The sequence below is a fragment of the Fragaria vesca genome, linkage group LG5 (assembly GCF_000184155.1).
Source record: "Fragaria vesca subsp. vesca linkage group LG5, FraVesHawaii_1.0, whole genome shotgun sequence".
Lineage (NCBI taxonomy): Eukaryota > Viridiplantae > Streptophyta > Magnoliopsida > Rosales > Rosaceae > Fragaria > Fragaria vesca.
Window position 1 is genome coordinate 922346 of NC_020495.1, and position 20178 is coordinate 942523.

Below are 20178 nucleotides of genomic sequence, written 5' to 3' on the forward strand. Positions count from 1 at the left end.
CTGCTGCCTCGTGTGTGTGTGTGTATATATATATATATATATATATATATTTATAGCTATAGCTAGGTGTATATGTTTGCCAATCAACATGTATATATAGGATCCATGGAAGGGTAGGCACGAAGAAATGTGAGGTTTGTATGAGTAACACGAATTGATGGTCAGTTAAGATATGCTGAATTATACGTATATTGGGAGAAAAGACAAATACACGTAATGCATATATGTACCAAACAATATAATTGTGCATTATTAAACCCAGGGGATATATAGATATACTTGCACTACTTAATATTCTTGTTCTCGATCACCTTCTCGATCAAATTTTCTGATGGTGATCTTTACAGGATTCGGAGAAATACACAATTATGGATATGGATACTGCAAGGATTGTTCTATTTGTTCATATGCATGCAAAAGTAGACTGCATATGTTAGAAATGGATATCTTGGTTAGAGTTAGAATCTGATATATGTTTTGGTCTAAAATATTTTCGATTGAGTTTTGGGTCTTTCTCACTGGTAATATATACAAAAGATCGATTTTTGGCAAAATGGACTAGAGATATTTTAATGAAGATATTTCAAAGAGCATTGGTCTAAATACATGAACGATTCAAATCAATCAAAAATGCCCCATTATATGTGGTAATTAAAAAGACATTGATCGAATCTCATTCTTCAATAATTATTCTCTTGATCTTGTCCCCAAACCACAAAACTGGAACAATGAAAAACCCTAACACAGTAGTCAGCAATGCTTTCCCATCAAAGACCGGCACACTGATGACCTCATTACAGCTCTGTACTCAAAACAAATATCTATATTTGGTTATTTACTTATTCTGTGCTTTGTCTTGATGTTGAACTTACCCTAGCAACCACATCAAGCTCTCGTTTTAGGTTGACATGTACTGCTCATGATGTAGAAGTAGTAGTACGATATATGGTTTTGAACAGAATAGAAGACAGAGAAAGCTCAGAGAGACGACAAGGATGTCGTGACCAAATTGTCACCGTGAAATTTAGGTTTTGATGTCGATGTTAGCGGCCAGTTTTAGGGCTAAGGTGGGTCAGACGCAGCTAATTTGATTGCTGTGCCTGTCCTCTATCGGCTTTTGCATCAAAATATATATGTTCTGGGGAGTGGTTAATCTTTAGTTCTTTACAGCTGAGTCTAGCTAAGCTCTTGTCTGCATAAGAATTTGTACGGCTCTTACTTGTTCATGATCGACTCCATTTTTGGATTCTTTCTCTACAGAGATTACAGAATTGAGATCTTCCAAAATGCATGTGGTTATCAGAATCCTCTTGGCTAATTAGTTTTCTTTTTTTTTTTTTTTAATTCCGTACCATCTTAAATTGTTTTGAAAGTGCAAGTTGATGACAATAGATCAACGGCGGAAATATGCTACGAGAAAACTTACGAAAACTTACATACGAAACGAGAATCCGGACAAACCAATGAAAGGCAAGGACGAGAGCTTCCTTTTTAGCAAAGCTTGTACGAGAAAGAGAAACCTCGCGCGTATGGAAAAAGATTCAATTAGTTATTGTGTGTGGACTTTTCTACTATACATATGTGTATAACATACACCAAGTTGTGAACCGTCCGATCGTCTTGAATTTTGAATTGTTAAACGATCGAACGATTCACGACTTGATGTATGTCATACAAATGTGTAGCAGCCGAACCCTTTGTGTGTCAAACATGCAATTGTGGCACATCTCTAATAACTAAAACGTCATAGAGAGCTTAGAACATCTCCAATGGAATGGTTATAATTTTTTGTCAAATTTGAATTTTGACATATGAGGTGATATGATATGGAATTTGACATTTTATTTCAATTTCTCCTCCAACCCAACTGTCAAATATTTGTACCAAAAAAAAAAGTCAAATATTTGTAATATTTAACTATTTTTCTATGTTTATCTTTACCTAGTTAATTCTCTCTCTTTACCTGGAAGCAAAAGAGGAAGAAGAAAGAGGGAAGAGAAACAATAAAAAATGAAAAGACAGCAGAGAATGGGGCTGTAAAAAATAACACCATGAAACTAAAATGTCATCCACGGTGGAATAGACATATGGGTTGGAGTGAGCTTTCAGATGTCATTTTATAGCTGTTGGCTCCGTGTGGGATTTTGACATTACCACCGGAGATGCTCTTATAAAAGTTTGCTCAAACTCGTATAGAAGCTTGATACTCTTATCTTTAGGGCCTCATTTGCTCTGTCCTGACCCCAAGATATTGCCCTGCCCTGTCAGCCCAAAACTTGGACCAGGCCTCATTTACATCTATACCATTGATGGCATAGTTTCGATCTGTGTGGATCCTGCTAACCTTAGACTGCTCTATTTTGATCATGTTTGCATGTCATTTCGGCCTTATGTTTAGGTCTGCTGCCACTATCTGATCTGCTGTGCTGCACTGTGATTTCCTGAGAAAATATATGAGGATTCCATCAAAGCTTTAGTTTTTCCTGAGATTTCCCAAGTTCATTGTCATTAGTTTCCCAATATATGAAAGGGTTTGCCAATCGTCTCTGTTTGTGTTTGTCATTAGGCTCAAATGAAAATAGAGTTCATGATTCATGGATAGTAAAATCAGCACAACCATATAATATATAAGAAATGGAATTTTCAGCTGCATAGTTCTCCATTACAACAAAAGATCAAATACATCATATAACAGGGACTGACTGACTACAAAGAATAAAGAATAAACACAAATTTCTGACTTTGAAGACTAGAATTGAAATCACTAATCAACCTATGTAGTAATTCATACAAACAAATGTTCTTGACACTACTGGACTTGACTCACTAGACAACTCTTATCTGCAAGGAAAGAATGAAAGAATGACACCTTTTCCCTAAAACCCTACAAAGAATTCTGTATCCCTTTTTTTCTGTATGCTGCAACAAATGGAATCGAAACTGTGTATGAAGAAAATCAAAATCCACGCTATGGCTATTTAACTTGGTTGCGAAAACGAAGATGAGCTGCCTCCTGCAACATCAACTGGTGTCCAAGCTGAGACTGTGTACAAAGGCTGATCCATCCAACTTAGAGTAAGTGCTGCTGGTCCTTCATGCCTTTGTCCTTGCTTCTTAACACTGTAATTCTCACATTCATACATCTTCAGCAGAAACTGGCTCTGAAGAAACTCCCTATCTGTGATCCCATTGCACCGAAACCCGCCTTGCTCCATCAACATCCTCCACTTCTCGAACCCTTCATGCCTCTCCAGCCTGTCGCTTCCTTCGCAAGCAACAATGTTGCGAATCTCTCGTGCCACCGTATCTTCTACTTTGATTCTAGCGGGGCTGTCCAAAGGAAGGCTAGAACCAATCAAGTCGAAAATGGCCGAATAGTACCTCAACGAATTGGAGACTCTTGCCTCCAACCTAGGCTCATTGTGCTCGGCCTCCTGCTCCGCCATTAGTACTATCGTGGGGTTTGTGCTCCGAATCAGTCCCAAGAAGTCTCTGAAAGCTCCTCCGGTGGTGTCATACAGTGTCTTGTGAAGCTGGAAAGCACAATTTACAGCCACACTTTCTTGCTCCTTCACATGAAGCATCCAAAGCCTCACGTCTTCCAATCTGTCCACCACGGGGTGAAACTCGAAAGGCAAGTTCAGTGCCCCAGCGAATCCAGCGAGTCTATCTCCCGTCTCATTGAGCTCCTGCTTCGACTCCCCTACTCCGGTGATTCTAACATGGCTAGGAGGGTTAGTCCTAGATGCTAAACTCTGGAACAAACTAGGCCATTGCAGCCCCAGCTTGATGTCAAAGTCTATGATGTGAACCCTGTCTTTCCCTTCAAAAGCTCTCAGCAGAATCTCATTTGAAGTGAAATGGAGGAACTTCGGAATAGGACTGACCTGGTTCAGCAGCCTCATTGCAGTTCCAGACTCATCATCACCCCGATCGAATTCACGGGGAGGACTAATCTGAAACACATGCGGCCAAAGCCTGGTCACTCTCAGAGCCAAAGCCTCAGTGTAATAGGCAGTGAGCCTGCTTATAGCTGATCCTTTCGGCGAAGCAAGCTCCCCCAGTTTCGCTATGAAATGGTTAATCGCCGCAATGTTCTTCATCCCTATTGCTTCAATACAAGCATTAAGCAAGCTAAGAAGCTCAAACCCCTGCTGCTCCACTTCACTCTCCTCCTCATCCTCTGCTTCAACCCCTGCATCTCCATAAGGGTTATGACCATGTCCACTCCCAACAACCCCTTCTGGTTCTGAAACGCTCTCATTCACCCTCAACCCCAAGCTCTGGCTCCCCGATGAAGTACTCGAATCCCCGGAAGGCTCCCCCACCGGTGCATGGCTAGTCTCGCCGTCCTTAAGGTCAGTTATCTCTGTTACAACAGACTGCAACCAAGGATTGTTTGGAAAAGTATACGGAAACTGAGGCGGATCAATGCCTGTGATGGCTTGAACCGACCTCGGCACATGAAAGCCAGGCTGAAACCAAAAACTCCCACCACCCAATTCCCCTAAACTCAAATCATTCTCACTGCTACACCTCTTCCTCTTCACTCTGTTTCTAATGGACTCATCCTCATCCTCCTCATCTTCAACCTCTGCAAACCTCTTCAACCCTTTACCCCTCTTCTCCCAGAACTGATCCTTCACCTCAGCCTGAATAGTCGCCGCCGGCCGGCTCGTCGCCAGAGGAGGCAGCCGGATACTCTGCTTCAACGAACACGTGCTGGTCTTTGAATCAATTGATGTCTTCTCCACTGAAAGACCCACAGGCCTAATCGGCTGCGAGCGAGATGAGTCCTTCCGAGGAAAGCTGCATGGTAAGTCGAGCCTCTGTGTGCTCATTGATGGTAGCTGAAAATGGCAAGCTTGTAACTGGGCTGCTGCTTCGGTCCTCAATCTATGCCTTGGTGACAACAATGTAGAACTAGAGCACCCAGCCAACATTTCTCTCCAATGTGTTTAGTTACGAACAAAGACTCACCCACCCAATGCTTTTAGTTTTTTTTCTTTCACTACTCCTTAGCTATCTCTGTTTTTTTTTTGGTGTTTCGAAAAAAAGAATAGTATGTAGTTTCAATGAATATGTGAGAAAAAAAGAAGAAAATAAAACCAGAGAGATAGACTATGTGAGACTATTTTGTGAGTGTGTGAAAGAATTTGTCAACAAATAGGAATCCGATGAGTGAGTAAATCAATCAAAAGGTGTTTGTGTATAAGTTTGTTCTGTGTTTCCTATTATGTGTGTATATAACAAGAGAGTAATGCAAATCCCAACCCCAGAAAAGAATGAAAGAATCAAATCAAAATCAATCAAAGAATTAAACAATACCTAGAACTAGATCATCGGATTCCGAAACGTTCAGAGAAAGAAGCTCATTGGGAAGAGCAGTGATCTTGATTCAAACAAACAGAGTGATAGGTAGTGCAGAAACATACATGGTCGAACCGGTGGAAGATTTGCAGACCCTGATTAGCACTAATTGGATCCTCCATGATGAACACCACCATGGCTGGAACAGAGAGCAGAAGCAGAAGCCCAGCTAGCCCAGCTTTGGAAACAAAAGCACTTGCGAAATGTGGATGTGGATGTTTCAAATGTATGTGATAGATGAAATGAAATGAAACACTAGCAGTGCCCAAAGAAACCACAAACCATATAACCTCTAGGGTTTTATATACTACAAAGGGCTCTGGTTCTTGATCATGATTTGGTTTCTTTTCTTTTTTTGTTTGGTGAAGTTGGGTCACTTGGTGATGGGGAGGAAGTGAAAAGGGGAGATGGGTTTTGTCGCCGTGCGATGGAGATCGGAGGGTGGAGAAGAGGAGGAGGACATGACCGTTGGAGTGTGTCGGTGAAATATGACCGTTGGGAGGAAGTTGTGTATGTGTGTACGGAGACGAGAGGGTTATAGTTTTCTTTCTCTTTTTCTTGGGGGCTGCTGAGAACCACGTAGGTTGCACGTGCCTGCTGCTGCCTCCTCTGCACTTGACCGTTCGGTTTGTTTCATCATTGGGACTTTTGGGTTTTGTTTAATATTTAGGGCCTAATTAGGTAATGCTCAACTTCCTTAACTTCTTTCATGGGTCATCTTGGCCTAGTTCATCTGGGACACGTGGTACCCAGCTGTCACTTCTATGTGTTTGACACTACATGGATTGTAACAAATACACCGAGTTTGAATTAGTGGCATAACCCTTCTCATTTTTAAATATTTGGCTAATATAATTACTACTTTCATGCTTATATTATAAAATTAGTTTAAAGTTTGACCCTCACACTAATTATGTTACATATTACTGTCATACAATCCAAGAAAATGTCTCACAATTTAAGCGATCGTCGTGGATATAATATATATTTTTATTCAATGCAATCGTCAAGTAAGAGTTTAGGCGATACTAGCTTCTCTAATGTAAAAAAGAATGAACAATTATCTGCTCCAAAATAGAAGGAAGAAAAATAAAAAAGATTGAAAAAATATTTTTGTTTAGTATAAATGTTATTAAATTTTGACCCTCCTAATTTAGTTTTCTGGTTACGCCACTAGTTTGAATGTTACTGTTACTGTTACTGATTGAAATTCATATCTCAATCTATTCTTTGGCGGTGAGGAGATAAAAAGCGTTTTCACATGACATTCGACGTGAATTAGTCTCTAAGCCTTGGATATCGTGTTGAAATTTTAAGTGAAGATTACCTGCAAACCATGCGACTGAACCAACAGACTTGTCCAACCAATATCATATCGAACTATCTATAAATCTATAGTGACTACATTTTTTACTTCCTCCTCATCAATATCGAAATTTTCATTACAGGTTTTTCAGATTTCAAAATACGGTTTATTTCCTCTAGTTAAGAATGTGTCGCCTTGTATGTGCAGCGTATGAGTAAGATAATGAACTTATCATTATTACTATGCTTGCATTCGTTTCACATCTTATGCAGCCGAATAGCTCATTGTCGTTACTCATAGAGCAAGACTCATGATTGTGGTGGAATAACGGAAGAACAGCTAAATCTAATACGTTGCCAAAATGGGATATTGGATACTCTGAGAATAGGTGTAACGACTAACGAGGGTGAAAAAGTGGCATCACTAACATGGAAGTAGCACCTTAGACTCTTAGAGAGACCAAGGTGGAAATAGTTACCAGCATCAGTTGCATAGTTATGCCACAACTCACAAGAAATCGGTTTGGCTTTTACCGTACCATATGATTAACATATTTGAAACCATCCCTAAAATGCTTAGAGAACTGGACAGAAATAATGGAATTGTACCCACACAGAGTCTTCTGATTTGAAATGAAAAGTGAAAGGTGAAAAGGAAAACCAAGATTACTTTGACAGGGGAATGGCATGCTCTCTGTTCATATCATGATAAAACCGAAAACGCATCAAGAAACGAACTTGCTGCGAAGAAGGCGAGGCTGCAAGCCTGGAAGGAAGGAACAACGACAAGATTCCCCAACAAGCAAAAAGTAAAATCACCAGAGTATGTGTCCATGGCCTTTAACCTTTACTTTCCTACTTTCTAGAGGATTATGGAACAGCTTTAACAACAATGTAAAAAGAAGGCAAGATGAACCCTTAAAAGACAGATGTAAATTCTATCCAAAGCAACCCTAACATCTAAAATGGGTAGTTCAAAACAAGCTAGGATCAGGTTGCCATTTCTTCATAATCTAGAAACATGCTATACAGTATACACTAACACAAGCTTGACAAGCTACCAGTTCCGACCATCATGCGATGTAGTTCAATGACAAAAACTATTCATCCTTGAGGCAACTCTGGATTGATGATCAACATCTAGTTGGGTCTAGTGTGGGGAAGGGGCCTTAGGTTTATCCCAATTCCAAACACTATCTTGGGTATTTCATGAATTTCAGTCTTAAATCCCAACTCTAGCTTCTAACCATCTTAATTCCCAAGCCTAACTTCAGATAACTTTAGACAACGCTGAAATAAAAATTTATCCACAATGCTTGGGAGCTCAAAATTATGAAATTGATACGATACCAGAAAACCAGTTACTTGCACACACGAATGATAAGCATTCAGATCATTCTGTCTAACGTATGAGCACGACCAGAGATGCATAGAAAACATCCCCAAACTTCGTTACTCAACTCATAAAAACATAGTGACCATAATTATTCTGCTTTTTAAATCTGACTTTGCTCATGAGTCATGTCCCACGTAACCATGTATGAAGTATTTCATTCAAACAAACCCAATAGCCAAATGAAAATTAGTATTTCATTTAACAATATATGTTGATAAATTAAGATCCTTCTATATTCTACATTTTGAAGTCACCTGCTATATCAACTCCAAAAACAAAGCTTCTTGCTTGCTGGTCAGGCCGAGTTCATTCAGTGTCAAAGCACACTCTCCATCACTGAAAGCACGCCTAGGGAACGGCCTCACCTATTTGCAGCAATGAAATTCAAGTCAGTCTTTTTCAATTTCTTCCTTCTTTTTTTAATGTTTATATTTTAAGATTAACAAGCTGGGTCCTACAAAGACTTGTCGGTATGCAATGCAGTGCAAACTTTACTTACCACTCTGTAAGCACCGGGTTTCACTCTTCTGCCAATATCTATGAAATTGAAAAGAGACTGCAAAATAAACACAATAGGATTCAGCAAGGAGCAGTGCCAATAAAAGGTAATGAAGTGAAAATTTTCTTTTGCAGCAATCAAACCTGCAGCTTATCAGTCTTAAGAAATCGACGACCATGGCGACTGCCATCCGGCATTCGCACCAGAAGGGTTACAGCATTAACATCATCTGATGCTGGCTCTTGAGGGAGACTAGCTTCTTTTGCTGCTAATTGTCTCTCCAATTCCTGCATCAATACCATACAGATTGGAGGTGTAAACAACTTTGCAAATAAAATCATCCAGAGTTGTGTTTTCCTATTCAAATAGAATGTCCTAATAAAAAATATTCCCCTGTTTCAAGATAAGTTCTTTATTTATAAAAATGCTGCTAACCTAGACGAAATCAACAGGAGAACAAAACACCTGATTCATAACTATCGAGTGATCATTGCAACAAAGAGAGGGAAACAGAGAGAGCGAGATTGCACAACTGGATGTACATATCTTCAAATTATAGACAAATACGTGCGTGTGTGTGTGTTTGTGTGTATCATTACCTGCTCCTCCTCAACTTTCCTCCGAGATTCCTCCTCTTTTTGTCTTTCTGCTTCACGACGAGCTTCTGCTTCCTCAATAGCCTTCAGTTCCTTTTCTCTGTCCGCTTGCAGTGATGCAAGGTATTCATCATCCTGCATGCAAGAAGTTAGTGAAACAAATCCCACCACTTTTGTGGCAAACTTTCAGGTATATTGCCCAGTATTTAAAACCTGTTGTTCCCGTATCATGCGATGTGCCGTCAGAGAGGGTGAAGGGGGACGAGGTACTGGCAGGGGATACGGACTCTCTGGTCGCATAAAATGATGAGGTGCATAGGGGACGCGATATCCAGACCCTTCAGGGATTCCACCAAACATCGCAGCCTCAAGCATCACTGCTTCATCATGCTCCTGTGAAGACATGCCTCCCCACTACGTTATAGAAAGATTAAAATTTAGTCTGTGTAAACATTTAGTAACTCACAACAATTGAAATGTCTGGTTAACTTAAAGAAGATACCTCATCAGAAGGGAAGGCACCGCCATCATGACTAGGCTGATCACCCGTATCCTGCTCTCCAGGACTAGAAGGTGTGCTAGTCTCACTAGGTCCAACTTCTTTAGAAGGTTCCACAGACCCAGGAGGCATGCGCCTGGACCTGTGCCTGACAAGAGGCTGTTCCTCCGCATCTTCAGTATCATCTCTGATAGATGAGCTTCCTGCCTCCAAGCTAGAATCACTCAAAGTACCCTGATCAGAAATTTCATAATTTATATGTATATAACACTCAAGTAGATGAGACATATACCTTCCATTTGGTTCTGCTAGTCTACCCAGCTCTTCCTCAGCTGCCTCAGAAGCATCCATCTCTGCCATTCTAACATTTCCCCCATGCTCACGCAATGCTTTCTCTTGCTCTGCTGTCTGGATTCAGATCATCTTACACAAATCAATATGGCCACTTATAAGAAAAAATAACGCACACACTTGCACAGATGAGAAAGACACACCTTCAGTGACAATGAAACTACATGGGCAAGTTCAGGATCCTCTAGGTGAGATTGTCTTTGCTGAGGCCCAATGTCATCAAACTCCTGCATCAAGATGAGAATAAATTCCAAGACAATCGCTTAGTATTGGAAACCAAGAAGAGTAGATCCTCCCCAACTTTGTAGGCTCTTGTCACATACATTGGGTACACCAAATTGGTGATTTGAGTGGTTAGCCTCAACTTCCTGTTTTGAAGCCTCAATAGCAGCTCGAATCATTTGTTCTTCAATATCATTGTTAGGATCAACAAGTTGAGGAGCGCTAGGTGCAAAAGTGCGGTGATGAGATCCATCACCCGAAAAGTTATCTCTTGGTCCGCTCCCAACAGTTGGGGCAGCTGCAATATCATCATCGTCATCATCAACTATAACTGTTCCACTGATACCTGGGCCATATGCTTGGGCTGTTCCGGTAACATCATCAATGATAGGAGCATGGCCAGATTGACCAGATGAATGAATGTCATCTTTGACTTCTATGGGGATTTCCCTCACTTCTCTTGGATGAGTAACAAATGGTGCACGGTTTGTTATATCGTTACCAGTATCAAAGACGGTTCTACCAAGGTTCTCTAGATAAGATAATGGATTGATATTTCTGGCTGCAGCTAGAAGTGGTAGAGGATCTCTATGAGATCCGAGTACATCCGGATCATCTACGTCCATGAAATCATCTTGACCAAGAACAGGTGTCTCATGTACACTGGACAAAAAAGAGAAATTGAGACATCCATGTTAAAGCTAGGGAAAAGGTTCAATAGGTTCTCACGAGTCAAACTAAATATTTCGAGAAACAGCACATAAAATTACTTACTTCACTGATGTGTTTCTATCTCCTTCATTGAAATATGCATTCACAGCTTCGTTGAGATTGCCTCCATGCTCCTAACAGCAAACAAAGACAAAGAACAAATAGGAACTATCAGAAATTACGACCCACCAACAAGCTGATGCTTCTCCAAACTTAAGTAACTACATCTAATACCTATCTTTTCTAACACTGCAGTGATCAGAAAAGATCAGAACACCCAAAGCACAAGTCTTTACTTAATTAAAGACACACATATGCTATACTTTACTTTCCATTCCTAAACATCACAACCCTTACATAAGATAAGACCCCAAGCATCCCAAGTTACCCCCTTTTCTACTCCAAACTTCCAAATTCAATAGCCCACAGCTAAAAGCTTCAATCTTTCACAAACTCCACCACATATCAGCTAACAAACTAGCATCAAATCACAACCCAACTAAAATAAAACCGAAACAAACAAAACCCAATTCTCAACAGAATAAACCCACTAAATAAAATAGTAAACATTCACAATGCAACAACAACAAAAAACCCAAATCGCAGAATTCAACAGCGTGAAATAAAAACCAATCAAGGATTGTAATCAGAGCTTTATATGAATTGGGTCAGTTGAAGGAGTGTGTTACCTCGAGTTTCCGAGCGGCGGCGGCGGCGGTGGCGCCGGTGATGCCGATGAAAGTATCAATTGCTTCTTGATTGGGAGTCGCCATGGAAATTGCAGAGCTTTGAAAGCTGGCGATTCCTCAGTTTGGTGATGTTTCTTCTGAGAGAGGAGAAGTGTGAGAGTTAAATAAGTAATGGAAAATCTAAAGAGTAATATTGGGCTGGATTTTATATACGTAAGGGGCTGTAAGGCCGTGTTTGGGTCGGAAAGGGGTTAGAACTGCTTTTGGGTCTCTCGAAGACTCGAACCAATACCTTTAAGCACATCTTGTTAACTTGTTGTCTAAGCAGCTTCAAAGTAGGCAAACATTGACATCACCTTTGAGACATTTTTATATTTTCTTATTTATGTGAGATAATAGGATTTATAATTTGGTGGAAATTGGTAGTCGAAAATTCCAAATGATGGGGAAGACGATGACAAGTCTAAGCCGAGAAGCATTGGGCTAATAATTTCCTTGTTAACTTGTTGTCTAAGCAGCTTCAAAGGAGGCAAAACATTGACATTGACATTGACATCACCTTTGAGACATTTTTATTTTTTCTTATTTATGTTGAAATAATAGGATTTATAATTTCGTGGAAATTGGGGAAGACTCAATGACAAGTCTAAGAAGAACTGTCGAGAAGCATTGGGCTAATAGTTGTTATGCTTCTTCCTTGTACATGTGTTTTGGGTGGAACATGATACGTTTTGTGACCAACGAGTGTCACGTTTTATCATTTTGGGCCATGCTAGAAGGATGAAATAAGAGATTCACTGACCCAACAACAATCTTAATGCACTGTTTGGTTACAAGTCTCAGTACAAAACTCGATTATTTAGTTGTGTTTTTGGTGTTGGAATGAACTCAATGATCATTTATCATTTGCACGAGCAATATTTACCTTATGTTACGTGGTTGTACATAGAGTGAAATTTCATTATGGTGATTCGCTTGTTTGACCATATTCACCATGACGAGACATTTCTTTAGGCAAGATCATGATCGATACATAATTAAACTGATAAGTCATGTCCGAAGTTCGTACTATTTTGCATTTTATTGAAACCCAAAACAAGGTGGTAAATTACAAGCTCAAATACAAATTTAGGAAGCAAAATAGACCCAAAAACAACACCAAAAGAAATCCAAAACAGTCCGACTCAGAAGCAAACCCTACATATGACCTAGGCATAGTAGAAACCGACAATAACCGCCACCCACCTTCATCGCCGCAGACTGCCACCACATATGTACGGAAAATTGTTCTGATGGCCAAAACCGATCCCAATCTAAAATAGCCACTCCATAAAGCCCAAAAACAACCAAACCGAGTCGAATCGTACCAACACTCACAAACACAGATCTCAGATCCACCATGAAACTCACTGCCACAAAACCAGCAGAATAAACGCTGTTGGAACCGTCGCAAAAAACCAAAAAAGTAAAATAGACAGAAATGTCGGTGCATACATCGAAGACGCTGCTTGATCTCTGTACACCTCCATTTCACAACGCTGTTCGAAGTTCGTACTCTCTAAGTCGCTCTATCTTTTCAAGAAAAGTTACATGATACTAAGATGCTAAATTCCAAAACTACTTGTATACACGACAATGTAAGTACACAAAATCACCATGTAACTGTACTGATGACATTTTTTGTGTGGAATATGAGTAGTTCATTAAGGACTACAACTTAAAACAAAACGCAGTCGTTTCGCACACTATATTCCCCAGAAAGACTGACCTCGCTACACTGTGAAACAAAAATGGAGGAGCAGAGCACGAAGACGACGACGAAGCATCGAAGATTCTGGACATGGCTCACAGCATCAGTCTTATTCAGACTCATCCTCATCTACTTCCCCCAAAATCTCAACCTCTCTTCCCGCCCCGAAGTCTCCACTCCTCTCACCAGCCTCCGCCGCCGTACTCCCTCTCTCTCTCATCATCTTTCTCTCTCTAAACCTCTCAGGCTCTCAATTCATCTTCTAAATTTCAATCCTTCGTAATTTTTTGCAGTCGCCGAAGGATACTGGTTGAAGCAATCTTCCATGTCTCCCTATGCAGGTTAGGTTTCGCATCCCAGTTTAAAACTTCTCCTCCGAATTCGATTTAGAATTTCATTAATTTGGAGTTAATTTGAGTTCTTCTGGTTTTTGCAGGATCGATGTACCACGGATCTCCTTTGCTGCTCTCACTTCTTGGCCCTCTCACAGTCCAACGGTAATTTCCAAGCTCAAGTTTTTTTTTACTTTTCGCATTCGGAAAATTGTGTAATGTGATCTGATTAGGTTATAGTTGGATCAAGGTTTTGGAATTAGAGGCCAGCAATGCCGATTTGTTTCGAATTGCTTCACTGTTTTTGTTAGTTGGTTAATGGATTTTTTTTTGTTAGTTCGAGCGTAGCGGTTATGGTTATGGACTTGTGTGAAGTTTGATGTAATGATTGCTAGTTAAGTAAGTGTAGAATTCTGGTGCTGGAGTATTGGTGGTTTAATGAATGTTGTTATTGGTGCCGCAGAATTGACGGGCTGCCCAGTCATCTTTTATGCGGGTAAGAGTTGCTGTTTTTATCTCCTTTGTCACTTTTTCTGTGTGTTTGTGTTCATGGACTATACACTTGGAAATTGGATTCCTAGACAGCAGCATGGCACTGCCTTCATTTATTTTGTAATCTTCATTGCAAAGCTTTTTTCTTTACATGAGGAGTTTGTATGTGAAATACTTTTTGTTCCATCATTTTTGTCTTTTACTTTGTCTCGTTAAGTTTTTCACAGTCTGCTTTACCGGAAACCAAGATTTTCCTCTTCACATCTACTCTGTCAGATTTGCTTCTACTGGAATATGAATTTTGCTTATCTTTTACTCTTTGTTGTTTTACTTTTTCTCAATATGTAGTGAGATGGTTGATACCTACACATTCTTGGATACAGTTTGGTTTTTGTGGCTGCAGATGTATTGAATTCATTGCTTATTCGTGCTACTGGTCAGACTCTTCAGATTGCATATAGGCAGAGTTTGAAATCACTGGATCTTGATATGATATCAGAAACCATGGGTAGTTCTCTCATTTTAAAAGCAAGATTCTTCTTCAATGTCCTGTTACAGAAAGGCATTTGTGATTATATGAAACATATTAACTGGATATCATAGAAAAAGTGTTATAGTGCTTTAGTTCTGCTCCCTGATGGCTTGGTATTCATATTTGATGTTTCAGAGACCCTCCCTTCGGGAGATATTGCTGCTCTAATCTACTTGTGGAACCCTTTCACAATAGCTGCATGTGTGGGGTTGTCAACATCTCCAATCGAAAATCTGGCCATCATGTTGGCCCTCTATGGAGCATGTAAACGTAAGACGTTTTCGACTTGGCTTTAGAATTTTTAGGTTCTTTCTCAAAATGAATTTTATTACCTCCTTCCTGGAAAAAGACATGCCAATATTTTGTACTTGTTTTATGTTGATATCCATTTTACTTCTCTTGCTTTCATAGTGGTATGTTAGGATAGATGATTTAGGGGTGGGCTAAGCCATGTGTCACTGGTCTGTGCTCTTTTCCCGACTTCCGTTTCATGGCTGATATTGTTCTTTTGATGGATTGCAGGACTGGTTCCCTTGGCTGCTTTTGGATGGGTCATGGCAACACACCTGTCTCTTTATCCTATAATTCTTGTTATTCCGGTATGGGGTTTTTCATAGACCATATGTATTGAATTCTATGTGATTAAATTTTTATGAACCATACGTATTTTGATTCCTGCCCGCTTGTGCATGTAGTAACTCATTTCTGTCCCAGATTATTCTCTTATTAGGTAATGGTCCAGATACTCCTAGACAATTGTTCTTACTAAGAAGGCATGGGAAAGTTGAAGAACACTCCTCAAGTGATAGTTGTGAAAAGGAGAAAGTTAGTGATCAATCAAAACTACTCAATCTATTTTGTTGGAGACCTGTCATGCTTTTCTTGTTGTGGACTGTAATGTGGGCAGTCTATGTGTTACTTCTATGTGGCGTATCTGTTAAACAGTATGGAGGTCTTCGGGAGATGTTTACAAGGTATCCCCCAGTGTGTATTACGCAAAATGACAATCTTTCCCTAGTGAGAAAGATTGGTCTCAATTGGTAATTGGTATTAAATATTGAATAATTATAAAATTGTTTCTAAATTTGTGGCTGGATTTTGCAGTATGTACGGTTTCATTCTCACTGTACCAGATTTGTCTCCAAACATAGGTGTCTTATGGTGAGTGGCTTATTACCTGTATGGCAAACAGATTGTGGGTTATGCTTTTGAGGGGTGGCATTAGTTTGATCAATCTAATGTTCTGACGCAGGTACTTCTTTGCCGAGGTCTTCGATTTTTTCAGAAACTTTTTCCTGATTGTTTTCCAGATGAATATTCTCTTTATGATATTCCCATTGGCCATACGGCTGCACCACCGCCCCTGCTTTCTTGCTTTTGTCTACATTACAATCTCGTCAATGCTCAAGTCCTATCCATCTGTAAGTTCTCATTCTCTGCAGAATCTTGTACTTTAACCGGTGTTCAAACTTAAGTTGTGAGTGTCTTTGTTATAAATTTATGTTATCTAATGTTTTTCTTATTATTCATATTTGGTCAGGTTGGGGATTCTGCTCTGTACTTGGGTTTGTTGGGCTGGTTTGTTTTTGAACTGTCAGGTAGGTTCTCATTTTGTCCACAACACCCCCCCCACCCCCCACCACACACACACACATCTGAGTTATCTGACATGATTTGGGGCATGTGAAACCTTCTACTTTTTCATGTGCAGAAATGAAATTCTCGTTCTTCCTCTTCTGTGTTTATGTCGGGGTTTCCCTCCTTAGCCCTGTGATGCACAACCTATGGATATGGAGGGTATGGCTGGTCACTCAGACCTTAATCCATTATTCATTACGTATTATCATTATTAGTTTTTTTGCGAATTTTATTAGTTTATCACTTTTTAAAACATGCAGGGAACAGGAAATGCAAATTTCTACTTTGCGACTGCAATGGCTTATGCCTGTTTGCAGGTTCGTTCTTTCTCCATATTAACTTCAGAGAATCAGATTTCTGAAATAAGGGTTTCTGGGGAAAATATCTGACCTCCTTTTCTCTGATAGTGGATTTTCTCTGGGAAAAAACCATAATAAAAAGTTTTGAAAAGTTCTGATGTGAGGATTTGTAGCGTCTAAGTTATCTTGGTTGGCCGATGAGTAATCCACATCATAAATTTAAATAGTTTTCTGTGAATTGGTGACTGATTTGCCAGCACTATCCCACTATTCATTAGTTATAAAGTCGTCTTATCGCTCTGTACTGACTAACTGATGTATGTCCTCCGAATCCTGCAGATTGTTTTGGTGGTTGAGAGTGTAAGTGCAATGCTCAATCACGACAGGAAGTTGAGAAATCTATCAAGTGCAAAGCTTCAAGATGGAAAATCATAATCAGTTTCTATAAATACAGAGTTTCACTCTGATCATTTAACTAATCAGTACATTCCTAGCAGCACAAGACTAGCAGCTGCAGCACATCAGCACTTACTTTAACTGCCGTCAGGCTATGGTGATGATGGATCGGAAGGTCTTTACCTCTTTTGGAACACAATTCAACCAGCATCGGTAGGGGTTTTTGTATCCTGTTTTCCCTTTTGGTTGAAAGGTGGGTGGTTTTAGTTAACGTAGAGGAATTGTATGGACGGGATAAATTTTTTCATGTCAAAATGCTATTCAATTTTTTCATGTCGATGCACATACCACATATGAGTCCCATTATAATGGTTTTCAATTATTGATTAGAGAAACATGCATTGACTATATAAATCAGTATGGTATTTGGAGATGATTTCTTTTAGTTGAAAATACAGAGAGGATTGTCATGAATACAGTATCTATTCTATTCCATTTGAGACAAATGGGATACGCTATTTTCTGAAATGAGTATACTTATGAATCATTAGATTGAGGCATATCTTCTTGTCCTTAATTTTATTTTGCGCGGCTGTAGAGAACAAAATCTCAAAGGAACTGAGCTCTGGAGATCTTCTACAGCCTTTCAACTCGTTCTTAGACATTGTTTTCACAATTGATCAAATGTAAGTAGGCATATTAAAATGGCCACATGATGCCAGTTCTATCATCCTCGATTGGAAGAAACAAACATTTATGTCTATGTTGGATTGTAAGTTGACATACTTCCAGATTTTAGCCACTAATAGAGGGGATTTCAGAGTTCATCACTGCTTAGGTCATGGATGACTAACATAGTTTCCATAATTAGGTTCTTGAGGTCAACTCTTTGACCTTGGTTAATGGGTCATGATATTTAAAAAGAAGGGAAAATAGAGCCCATCAATTTCCCATTTTCCATTGCAAAACACAGTTAATTTTCATTGTGATTGTTCCCCATTGTTATCCTATCAATTCAAAAAATAAAAATATGACTCTTGTTAGTATAAGAGGGGCATTTTGCCCCATCTCGGATTGATATTTCTTCCTATAGCAGACAAGCTGCAGATCATGCTGGCTTTGAATCGAAAACTTAGAGGATCGAGTCCATGTTTTTTGAAATGAGGTAGAACCGGAGAAGTCATAATGTACTGTCTAAAAGAAATACTGTTTATTGGAACATCTAAGCTAGCCACGGTTAACTTAATTGAAATTGTAAGATTTACAAAGATAGAAGTATACATATAAGTATAATACCTCACTATACACTAGCTGCCCTCATGCATCATTTTTCACACTTCTGCATACATTATGTTATGGGGACTAGCTTGTGTTCTTATATACATAGATGTTTCTGGTGTTGTATGCAAATTTAATCGGTCTAAGGTCAGGGTTAAGCAAAACCTGACATATTCCTTCTCAAGGAACACAAAACATGTGCCCTTCAGTGTAGCTGAATCAACAAACCATTGAATACATGAATTTGATTGGAACTGTAAGTTGATTGTTCCACAAGGCAAGCTAGCTTTGTATTTTCAAACCCTACCAGCTGGTTTGTCCATCATGTTCCTTAAGCCCATGAGTTTTGAGCTTAGTTGCTAAACAAGTACTTTGTTCAGCTTGCTTAGCTCAATGGCTTTATATCTTTAAGCAATGATTAATCTAGGGGAAATATAAGTGTAGGCTAATCTTTGGGATTTTATATATGGTGCAGTAAAGGTAGTATATAAACAACTACATAGGGGATAAAAACTCCAAACCAATGCAAGAGATGCGAGCTTATAAAGTGAGGTAATTACGAATCTAGAGTGTTAATAGGGTAAACTATGAAAAACTTTTCTCCATTGTAATGTGTAAGTTACCGAGACTACTTCTTAAGCAATCGATCTTCTGTATTTGAAGGGTGCAGTCTGTATCTAGTTTGTGTGTAGTGAAAAGAACAGTAGGTCATTTGACTACCTACAAAACTAGAGAGATTTGACTGCTTGGGTTTGAAGCAATGTTCGCAATTAGAGTGCAATGTCACCAATGTGGTCATTATCGATCATATATATATATAGGCCTTCTCGGCTGCGGACGTCCGCACCAAAGTTTTTGGTGCGGATTTCCATTTTTGCATCACTTTCTGATCGAATTTCCTCAAACTTCATTCTAGACATATCTAGATCATCTTGTGTAGATCATCTCTACAAAATTTCAGCCAATTTGGTGATCGTTAAGGTTCTCAAACTTGCGTTTTTCTGTTATATACCTGAACCGGACAGAATTCAGTCCGTCAGATTTGTTTTTCGATTTTGAGGGTCTTAATGATCACCAAATTGGCTGAAATTTTACAGAGATGATCTACACAGGATGATCTAGATATGTCTAGAAGGAAGTTTGAGAAAATTCGATCGGAAAGTGGTGCAAAAATGGAAATCTGCACCGAAAAATCAGTGCGGACGTCCGCAGCTGAGAAAATCTCTATATATATAAGTAGGTGAAGTGCCGTACAAAGGACACGTCTTTGTTAACTTCCTTAGTTCCTTATATGCAAAGATTCAAAGTTGTGCATTCGAACTTTAATCTCTGTAGTGCATCTGATCGTTGTCAAGTAATTAATGATACATCCATTTAATCATTGATTACACGAATTTCTTAAAACTGTAATATGGTTCAATTAGCTTGTGGTGCACATAAAGCTTCTACGACTGATTTTTATGTCGTTAGGCAACAGAAATCACGGCAGTGCCTTGCCTTTTATTAGTTGTGATGATCAAGTCATCATAGTCACAGTGGAATTATAAGGCATAAATAATTGCTTACCTTAGTTCTTATAATAGTGTGGGTAGTCTCACTAAGCACTCTTTTTCTTCTCCATACCTTCCTTAAAGTATATCGGAGTATATATAATTGAATTAACCTTTGTTTAGTCCCTAAGGTTTACACAACTCATCTACTTAGTCCTCAAGGTTTAAAAAACATCTATATAGTCCTTAAGGTTTTGATTCTTCATCTAGAAGGTCCAACAGTTACAAAAAACTGTTAAGCTACTGTTTTTCCGTTACTTAAAAAGTTTTTTT

At 39.2% G+C, this 20178-nt stretch overlaps 3 protein-coding genes across 3 annotated transcripts; 1 reads left to right on the forward strand and 2 right to left on the reverse strand.

Moving 5' to 3' along the window:
* Window positions 1–2836: 2836 nt before the first annotated feature.
* On the reverse strand, window positions 2837–4943 carry LOC101314750 (scarecrow-like protein 28-like). Its single transcript, XM_004298695.1, has one exon. The coding sequence runs from the start codon at window positions 4941–4943 to the stop codon at window positions 2979–2981; it is 1965 nt and encodes a 654-aa protein (XP_004298743.1). The 3' UTR covers window positions 2837–2978.
* Window positions 4944–8055: 3112 nt separating this feature from the next.
* On the reverse strand, window positions 8056–11768 carry LOC101311668. Its single transcript, XM_004298684.1, has 11 exons — window positions 11639–11768; window positions 11013–11083; window positions 10340–10901; window positions 10160–10243; window positions 9958–10073; window positions 9669–9879; window positions 9380–9580; window positions 9170–9301; window positions 8714–8857; window positions 8571–8627; window positions 8056–8436 (listed from the first exon to the last, which is right to left on the reverse strand). Exons 1-11 carry the CDS (start codon window positions 11720–11722, stop codon window positions 8329–8331), a joined length of 1770 nt encoding a protein of 589 aa, XP_004298732.1. The 5' UTR covers window positions 11723–11768; the 3' UTR covers window positions 8056–8328.
* A 1668-nt stretch (window positions 11769–13436) lies between these two features.
* Window positions 13437–17446, forward strand: LOC101315046 (phosphatidylinositol glycan anchor biosynthesis class U protein-like). Its single transcript, XM_004298696.1, has 14 exons — window positions 13437–13588; window positions 13682–13729; window positions 13825–13885; window positions 14184–14216; window positions 14596–14720; window positions 14880–15014; window positions 15267–15343; window positions 15459–15718; window positions 15849–15905; window positions 15997–16165; window positions 16285–16342; window positions 16456–16541; window positions 16643–16699; window positions 17021–17446. The coding sequence occupies exons 2-14, from the start codon at window positions 13714–13716 to the stop codon at window positions 17114–17116; spliced, it is 1230 nt and encodes a 409-aa protein (XP_004298744.1). The 5' UTR covers window positions 13437–13588; window positions 13682–13713; the 3' UTR covers window positions 17117–17446.
* Window positions 17447–20178: the final 2732 nt, after the last annotated feature.

Excerpts from the sequence above, each read along its gene's own strand:
- LOC101315046 (XM_004298696.1), top strand. Across the intron at positions 14,217-14,595 it reads CCCAGTCATCTTTTATGCGG|TTTGGTTTTTGTGGCTGCAG; the intron begins GTAAGAGTTGCT and ends TCTTGGATACAG. Across the intron at positions 16,542-16,642 it reads ACAACCTATGGATATGGAGG|GGAACAGGAAATGCAAATTT; the intron begins GTATGGCTGGTC and ends TAAAACATGCAG.
- LOC101314750 (XM_004298695.1), bottom strand. The coding sequence starts at position 4,943 with ATGTTGGCTGGGTGCTCTAGTTCTACATTGTTGTCACCAAGGCATAGA.
- LOC101311668 (XM_004298684.1), bottom strand. The coding sequence starts at position 11,722 with ATGGCGACTCCCAATCAAGAAGCAATTGATACTTTCATCGGCATCACC. Across the intron at positions 10,902-11,012 it reads GATAGAAACACATCAGTGAA|TGTACATGAGACACCTGTTC; the intron begins GTAAGTAATTTT and ends TTTTTTGTCCAG. Across the intron at positions 8,628-8,713 it reads TTAAGACTGATAAGCTGCAG|TCTCTTTTCAATTTCATAGA; the intron begins GTTTGATTGCTG and ends TTTATTTTGCAG.